This window comes from Watersipora subatra, chromosome 1 (genome assembly GCF_963576615.1).
Source record: "Watersipora subatra chromosome 1, tzWatSuba1.1, whole genome shotgun sequence".
Classification (NCBI taxonomy): domain Eukaryota; kingdom Metazoa; phylum Bryozoa; class Gymnolaemata; order Cheilostomatida; family Watersiporidae; genus Watersipora; species Watersipora subatra.
Window position 1 is genome coordinate 27441501 of NC_088708.1, and position 9553 is coordinate 27451053.

Below are 9553 nucleotides of genomic sequence, written 5' to 3' on the forward strand. Positions count from 1 at the left end.
AATTTAGCTTCCTAAGCACATGCTTAAAATTAAGTTTTAATCCTGCACTAAACTGGCTTTAATCTTGTCATCTTAAGTTTTTATTAAACAATTTCTGTTTTCGGTTTGAGGCTTTTTGCTTCGCGTTCACTATAACTTTTAACCAACCTTTTAAAAACCTTTTTTTAAAACTGATTCGTAGAGAAAGACCAAGCGATGCTGTTCTCCAAAGCAGCCTATCAAATACTTTGTCATATCGTGGCCATTAAGAACTTGCTTGTATCTTAAATATTACTCGTATCTCAAAGAAGAAACCTGCTCGAAATGCTGCACGTATCTTGATTTTCTTGTTTGTTGAGGCACTCGTATGTCGAGGTACTCGTATGTCGAGGTACTCGTATGTCGAGGCACTCGTATGTCAAGGCACTCGTGTGTCGAGGTGCTCGTATGTCGAGGTATTCGTATGTCGAGGTACTCGTATGCCGAGGCCTTTGTATGTCGAGGTACTCGTATGTCGAGATATGACTGTATATTAATGTAAGCGCTTTTTGTCTGTGGTATGTGCAGTTTATAGCGATTGGTTAAAATCCGCATGCTTGAACTACTAGAAGAAGAATACATGCCCAGACTTCCCCAAATTACTATAAATATATGTACCATATAACATAAACTAACTTATACATATATAGCATAAAAATTGATCTTGATTTCACGATGACGACAAGCCCAACGCCACGACTAGCTATGCTAATGCGTATTATGGGCTTCATCACTCTTCCAGCTTTTCTTTCTTTTTAATGGCTATTGTTGATGAAAATAAATCAGAAATCAAAATCAAATATACCACACACAAAAATAGAAAAATACCTTAATTTAAAAGTTAGAATGGTATATGTTGTATATGTTGTATAAAAATAAATTTTCTGTGCAAAACCCTTTTTTATTACCGTGCAACGCCAGGTATTCAATTTGTATAATACTATAAAAATTTAGCTGGGACTGTATGCTCGTGTTGACCTATTAGAGATAACCAATAGCTTTTACCTATGCAAGGCCATAACAAAGCCATTTAGCTGGGACTGTATGCTCGTGTTGGCCTATTAGAGATAACCAATAGCTTTTACCTATGCAAGGCCATAACAAAGCCATTTAGCTGGGACTGTATGCTCGTGTTGACCTATTAGAGATAACCAATAGCTTTTACCTACGCAAGGCCATAACAAAGTCAACAATAATTTGGTGAATAAAAAACTTAGAAAATTTTTTCTAGTTTTTCTTTTTTCTTTTTGTATGTAATAGAAGTCTGTTATAATTTCAGGTTCTGCCAGTTGTGGTGTTCTTTAGCACTACAATATCAATGCTCTACTATCTTGGAGTCATGCAGGTCATTATTCTCAAAGTAAGTATTATTACAAAATCTATTATACATACAAAATACTGCTACAAACTGTTACACGTATTTTCTGATCAATGAACATTTGTTAAAGAAAATTCAGTCAATCTGGGAAAAAATAGCTTGACTATTTCCTAAGCTGTAATGGCTGGTCGTACATCGCTATACTTTTAAGAAATAACATTTTCAACAAAATAACATTTCATCTAGTAAGAAAGTTAAGTTTCGACTCACATAGCCAAAAGCAAAGCTATTATAAAGCATTAGATAGGCTAAAGTGACTAGCAGTCCTCCAGCAATTTAGAGAAGTGTATACTGTTTAGGACGACCAACTGTATCATCAATATACATATATTGCTTCTTGATATATGAAAGCAACTAACATTATATCCAGATATCATTTAAACCTGAACGTCAGCCTCCTGTCACTCACAATAATGCTAGTAGTTAGTAGCACCTCTGCTGCATACTTTAAAAAATTCAGCATTCATATGCAACTTATTAGATATTTGTAATTTTTAGATCGATGAGATAAAGTACCAAGTGACAGCAACGATATAGAGTATGTTTGTGAAATAACATTTCAGTTTAAAAATTGAACTAAAAGTTTATCTTCCAATGCAATAAAACAAACTACTATACAAACTAGACAGGGCTAAAACTTTCTAATTCTGCCAAAGCACATGCAACAACTAGTGTGGTCACTTAAGAGATACTTTCTGTTTGTATTTACTACATGTATATTACAATTACAGAAAAAATAAAGCTTTGCTGAGCTGACCAGATTTAGAAATGCAGCGTATATATTCCCTTGATTTGATTTGATTACTGGTTTAGTTAAAATGCTGTTATCTTTTTTGTTTATTTTTGAGAAAATATATGCATAATCTCACCTTTCAAATGATATAAAAGAATATGCATTTCACTGAAATGCTACAGGAACTATTGTCAATGTAACAGCTGCTCAGTCAAAACCTTTTAAACAGTTGGATACATTTATAGAGTGCTAATAGTTACATGCATAAATAATCATCATCATTATCTGCATAAATAACTGTCTCATCTCAAATTAAAAACCCAGGCTGCTGCAGAAAGTATATCAGTCAAACAATATCAACACTTTTACAACTTTTTACATTTTCGTTCTTATTGATTTAAACGAAATTAAACGAAACTATACACCCTTTAAGTGTATACAAACGAGAGTGTACACTCATGAAAAACATTTGATGAACAAATATTGTTAACTTACATGCACTTTCTGCTAACAATTCCATGAAAATTATTCCGTTACATTTGGTTGTTATATCAAATTCCAGTAAAACGACTAACAGTTGAGCTGAATCAGCAGGCTTCCAACACTACTTGGAGAGTAGACTGATTTACTTGCATCTCACAAAGAATAAGTTATTGTTCATTTTAATGAGGATCATTTTTTGTAAGGCACTATATGCTAAAAATTGCTTAATTTAAGGTTTAATTTAAGGTTTAGTTTTAAAAGCACGGAACTTTTCTTCCGTACAGACTTTCTATATGCAATTCATGATTGCAGGTAGCCTGGCTGATGCAGGTAACCATGGGAACTACTGCTGGGGAGTCTCTCAATGCTTCCGCTAACATCTTTGTTGGTCAGGTGGGCTTCCATATTTGTTAGAGATATACCATATATAACCATTCCAGAACTCATTTCTTCAAGGCTCCAACAATTGTCACAATAGATTATGTTCTTAGTTGATAAACAGTAAGTCTGTCAAGTTATCTAATCCCGTTATATCACATGTACTTACAATATCACTATATCGGCTCATCCATTACCTTGTCTCTACTATAATTAATACAAGTAGACAGATCTGGCGTTGTTTAGGCAAAAATAAAACTTGAATTTCTAACTTTCATTCTTTTATTGTAGTAATCTTCAAATAAATCCAACAAAAAATTAAACACAACAGAGATAAAAATAAACTATTTTTATCTTTGTTTGGTAAAATTATCCCGAGTCTTCAGAAGGTGACTAATTAGTTCAGTTGGTTAGAGTGTTAGTCAAATAAACTGTGATGATTGTCATAGGGTTCCACCGTAATATTGGCCAACATTCTAGTGGTCTCATTAATTATGAAATCGTATTTAGCGTCATTTTTATTTACGACAAATGTCTTTTTTTGTCTGTATTTGCCCCTTACGGGTGGTGAACCCAAAATATGTTTAGACCTCAAACTTGAGGGAGTAACCATGAAAACCACATGCAAATATTAAACAGATTTTTTCCTTAAAAGTTAGTTTCTATAGAGGACACACGCACGCACGCATGCACACACACATGAAGCCAAATATATATTGCTGACTTGAGTGATGTAAGCGATCATCAGTTAAGCTTGCAATAAAAACGATTCTATGCAATTCAATTCTCAATCGTCAAAACATACCTGATGCTATGGCAAATCATTCAAGTATTGTTTATAATAGATCATCATTTATGTATGCACTTTTTCCACAAATAATTATGCCAAGTCGAATTAAAATCTCAGCATTCTGATAAATCTATTGTATTTAGACTGAGGCACCACTCATAATCAAACCCCTACTCAATGACATGACCAAATCTGAGCTACATGCAGTTATGACGGGAGGATTTGCAACCATAGCTGGCAGCGTGTTGGCAACCTACATCTTATTTGGGGTAAGCTTAAACACCCATTATATGTCACTCTCTTTTCATGTAGGTGCTTGACTGCCCAAAACATACACAAGACAATAGTGAGGAGTTGTCTTTGCCTGATACTGTCATACATAGGATTAACAGTTTTTTGTGTTACGGGGTTAACAGCGTTAACAATGTTTTTTTTCACCCTAGTAGATCTAAATTCAAACTCGCAGAGCAAAATATATGAAGAAATGTAGTGAAATAAGGGTCTGTTTCTCGATTACTTATTAAGACAACAGTAGTTGGTACAAGAAAAAGGAACTTATCGGAAGATGTGAAAACCCACACTTTTGCAGGTTTCGTCTATACATTTAAGTAGCTTTTGTTAGGATAGACCATTTGATAGATATGGCAACATTTATAAGCGCGTATAACTGCCATTCACTTGCAGCGTGTGCGTGTGGCACACATCTCTATAGAGGGCATCCAGTTAGAGATTGATACAACAAAATATACAAACAGATATCTTCAGATACAGAAACAGTGAATATCTTTAAACATATTTTGCTAGGTCTCTCCCAGTCACCTGCTCTCTGCATCTGTCATGTCAGCACCTGCTGCACTTGCCATGTCCAAGCTATTCTATCCAGAAACACAGAAATCTAAGACAACAGTAGATGACATTAAAGACATGGGTAAGCTAGCTGTTATTCATATATACTTTTCTAATCATAGCCCAGTTTTGTATTAATATAATAATTTTATCATTTTTATTAGAGCTCTGATCGTAATATTCACACAAAAGTAATACTATGCGAAATATGATTGCACTATTCTAATCATGACTAAGGTATATAAAACTATCACTATCACAAGATCGTGGTTGAAGTCACATAAGTGCTAGACAAGTATTACTACTACAATAACTCTCTATGATTATTATATTGTATTATAATTACCATAGTTTTATTGCTATAACAATTTATGATAATTATAAATCTCAGCGCTTGTCTTCTTGTTTTCATCTCTGTGTCCAGTTATAGAATTGAAATCTAGCAATAAAAAATCTGTATTACACTGGATTTGACCTCGGAACCTCGAGAGCTGGAGGCAGCTAGCTTAACCATTATACTAGGTGTGCATAGCTAATAATAATGGTCAAAATACTGTTCATTGCATCAATTAAACTGCTCACGCTTATACTGGGTGGGGCTATTAACTAGCTCAGTTGATCATTGTGCGTAATGGAACGGAACGGTTATTAAGCAGGCCGAAAGCACCGCTATTGTTTTAGTAAAGATTACTAACTAGCTTACAAGGTAAGTTAATCAAATTCAAGGGTGATTATTTTATTACCCACGCGACCCCGGTCATTTGGCTAGTCAGTCAATGAATTCTTCTTTTTATTTAAACTCTAAGTAAAGTGTAACAACTCCCAGCAAGAAGGAGATATTAACAAAATTAATTAGCGCAAAATGTAGAAAGTAACTTCAAATAAAACTTCCGTTAGTTTTGATCAATACCATGAAAAGTGAGTTGAAGTTTTTTTCGCCATTGATGCTACTAATAAGAGCAATAGTAATTATGATGGTGAAGCAATAAGAGTAGTCGTTTATAATCACTGTTTATCTTTTCTCAGCTAAGCCTCAGGAGAGAAATATAATCGAGGCTGCATCCAATGGAGCCTCCACCTCCATAAAACTTGTAGCTAATATCGCAGCAAATCTCATCGCATTCTTGGCTCTCCTCCAGTTCATAAATCAGACCCTCAAGTGGTTTGGTGCCGCAGCTGGACTCAAACGTCCTCACCACCCTGAACTTACTTTTGAAGTAAGTTTAAGTTATTTATATGTGGACTTCCTGTAGAACACTGAGAGTTGGTTTTCACACAATTTTTAATACACGCTGATATGTTAAGAAAGCATATAATCATATGATCACTGAGCTACTAGTTTTAATTTTTTGTCAGTGACATCATCAGAAAAATTTTATTATATTCACTTAGCATTTGGTGAGCAGATAGAAAATAAATCACCAGCGATTGCCTACTAAGATCAGTAAAACTTGAAGTTAAGAATTGTTTCCTCTTTTCAATTAATATTTGGAAAATAGCTGACTGCTATTTGCATAGCAAGTCGTATTGCGTCGCAGTCTCTAAAACTCGATTTTACCAATTCATTAGGTACAAACATTTGGTAAACAGGCTAAAGATGTCTTATTATCGGATAGTAGTCTTACTAAAACTTTCCACTTTGACCACCACCAGTCACTGACAGACCTCCAGAATAGTTTAGATTGACCACTGCCACTTAGCCATTACGGCGATGAGCAGAACTTATAACTTCTTTGTACTTTCTCATTTCTTAACAAATTAAAATTTCTATGAAATGTAAAGGTATAAGTTTTCACTCTGTTCACATACCAAGCTAGCCTATACACATGCTAAGAAAGCGCAGTGACTAACTTGGCATACAAATAATTTAATCACCATATACAAAAATTTCTGCAACGCTTTCTGCACATACTACAGCTACGAGTTACACCCACCTTTGTAGGTAACTCTAGGCATGCGTAGGTAGCCAATTTAATCTAAAGGCCTTCTGCACACCAGCAAGGCTTCATCAGAGAGAGTATGTTAGAGTAGAGTTGTAAGCGACGATTTTGAGTTTTGTGTAGTTAGTGAAGTTCTCTAAAAGCAGACCATGGAGATAGGCTTGGGGCAAGACCCGCCCTACTCTCTTGAAATTAGATTTGTCTGTCTCTAATATATACTCATGGTATACACAGCATTCACTGATTTGCTGTTTAAAATTTCTTCTGCAGCTCATTTGCTCCTACCTGCTCTACCCTTTTGCATACGTAATGGGAACTCCCACAGAAGACTGCTTCCAGATGGCCACCTTGATAGGAGTCAAGACTTTTACTAATGAATTTATAGCATATGACCAGCTCGGGACACTACAGGAAAACAGGAATTTCCTCAGGACATGGGTGAATCCTTCATTGAATCGAACCACACACTATGACCACATTGGGAACTGTTTTAATGTCATGGACGGTGACACAATAGCCTCCGATAAATGTTATCCTACTATATCGGTAAGATCAGCATAGCCAAAGTTATTTCAGGTTCTAAAATAAACCCAAAATACGCTAGCAAGCTGTGAGTGGGAGTAAGAGCTATTAAAGACTTAGTACATGGCTGGTTGAACTTGATGAAGAGAAAAATCTTCCAAAGCTAAAAAACTTCTAGCTCAATAATTGGATTTAAACCTAAGGCTTTCTTGAGTCCTGTTGCATTACAGTAAAATTAAAACTAACCTTGGATAGATGTCAATAGGACATAATGGGCTAACAGTTTGTAGAATGTAGAGTAATTGTGTTGGTCATCCTTTTCCTTTCCCTCATTTGGGGGAGTACATGTTGCGTAGAGCACAAAGTTTGCACCGTGTTGTTATGCTCTTTTGGTCATGAGGTACAAAAGCTTTTACTAATGAACACCTGTATACTTGGTATAGTGAAATAATTTCCAAATAAGTTTGGCACAAGTTGTCTGTATCTGGAAGAGTTGTTGTCCTTTAAATAATGTTGTTCATTTTGAGAAGTAGGCAACTCTTTACGATCCTTACTTAATGGAGTTTAAACAAACTATAGCTGGGCTCTTCTGAAGCATCCCACAATTAAACAGTACTATATACTGTTGTGTAAAAGAACTGACCGAGTTTCTCTACTTGCTCTACAAAAACCAAACCACTCAAGTGTAAGGCAATGAATTTATATATTTCTCTGTAAATATGTATAAGAGTACAGTTCAATATGCAATAAACATCTAAACTGCACGTTGAGGGACTTCCAGGTGTTCTGCTCTTGGTCGCTTTTGCAGCGTCTTTCATAGCTCCTGCAGGTGGCTTGACTCCTCCCCTCAATGGTAAGGCCAACTCGGTAGATGACTGGAATTGTTACCAAGGGCTGTGTTGTCTACCAAGTCGAGGCTCAGCCTGATCGTGGCGTCTGTCGCCTCGATGTCGGTTCTCCTCTCTAGTTCAGCTTTGGTCTCAGTGATCGGTCACCACACTCTCACCTCAGTGGATTCCTAGGAGCCATCCACTTAGCCACGGGAGAAAAGATCAGTTGGGACCAGAACCGGTGCTGTCGGGTTCCCTACTCCAGTCAGCTGACTTCTGTTTTGACAAAAGCTCGGTCCTGTCCCTTCAGGTTCTTTGCTTAGATCAGGCTGGTAAATGGTAATGTCAGTTTACCGAGTTGGGTTTCGGTCAGGTCATGGCACCAGTCGCTTCATTGTTGCTCTCCTCTTTAGCTCAGCCCCAGTTCTGGCACAATCCACCGCCACAGTTGTGCATTTTTTAAAGGTGACAGCCACAGAGAAAGCCTCACAATGACTAAGCATCTCTCTACACTGAACTAACATAATACAAATTTGCGTGGCTTGTCTTTAGAAACACTGGAAGCATAACGCAGTTTTACGATGGCATTAGATTTATCATATGCAAACAACGTGCCAATAATTATTCTATGTGCAAAGCTAGTTTCACTGCATAATGACAGCACTTTTTTTAAGGAAAAAACATAAATTACTAAAACTCTTCATGCATATTTGTAATACCATAATGCACTGTGTCAGGAATTAGAAAATTGCTGTTGAAGTAGTTTGATAACATCCATATCAATGTAGGAACGAGGAGAAGTAATAGCCACATATGCGTTATGTGGATTTGCCAACCTTGGAAGTATAGGAATAATGCTTGGAGGCCTGGGAGCTATGGCACCCCAAAGAAAAAAGGATATTGCTACAACAGTATTTCGTGCTATGCTAACTGGGAACGTTGCGTGTTTTATGACGGCATGTATTGCAGGTAAGCGTTTCCTTTGAGAATAAAAAGGATTATCTAGACTACATTCTATAGTGACTTATTCCAATCTCTGATTCCAACATATTGCACTTGCTGTTTAAACATAACATCTATACTTGCAGGACTCCTCTCAGTGCCAGGTGCTTTAAATCCGGAGACATGTGGAACGATATGAATTACCTAGAATTCATATGAATTCAATTCAATGTCAGCACTTCCTAATAGATGCTGATTTACTGACGCTCATTGTAAATAAAAATAGCTAGTAGAATTTTTACATGACATGAATTTTTTGATTTTCAGCTAAAATGTGCAAGACCAGGATGTCCAAAGGCCTCCAGATTAGGTTTAGCATTGTATTAATGAAGAACCAATATGACCTTCAAATCTGTTTATCCCAAACGTTACAGTGTTTTATCTATGCAAATAATATTGTATATTAGCTAATATATTCATATTTTATATGGTAATTTTGCATGCTACCAATATTTTTCTGTAAATTCTAAAACCTGCAATTTGTACTCATACCATTGGTTCAGGTATGTAACTGTAACCTTATAACCCTTTGCTACCAGAGTATGAATACGAGTGACATTTCTATAGCTCTTCGGTGCAAAAGAAAAGAAAACATGAAAAAACGAACAATGTTTGCGCACGCCATGAATCACT

At 36.1% G+C, this 9553-nt stretch overlaps 1 protein-coding gene across 2 annotated transcripts in view; it reads left to right on the plus strand.

Moving 5' to 3' along the window:
- LOC137385704 (solute carrier family 28 member 3-like) overlaps window positions 1-9486 on the plus strand; it is a 38567-nt gene extending 29081 nt beyond the window's left edge. Inside the window, exons 6-13 of one of the 2 annotated variants that reach the window (XM_068072235.1) lie at window positions 1298-1378; window positions 2925-3005; window positions 3924-4049; window positions 4585-4719; window positions 5664-5843; window positions 6837-7112; window positions 8707-8887; window positions 9007-9486. In XM_068072235.1, the coding sequence (XP_067928336.1) occupies window positions 1298-1378; window positions 2925-3005; window positions 3924-4049; window positions 4585-4719; window positions 5664-5843; window positions 6837-7112; window positions 8707-8887; window positions 9007-9059 (1113 nt within the window). In that variant the 3' untranslated portion in view covers window positions 9060-9486. Of the gene's footprint in view, window positions 1-1297; window positions 1379-2924; window positions 3006-3923; window positions 4050-4584; window positions 4720-5652; window positions 5844-6836; window positions 7113-8706; window positions 8888-9006 lie in introns of both variants that reach the window. The other variant, XM_068072234.1, reaches the window with a different exon arrangement.
- The last annotated feature ends 67 nt before the right edge of the window (window positions 9487-9553 follow it).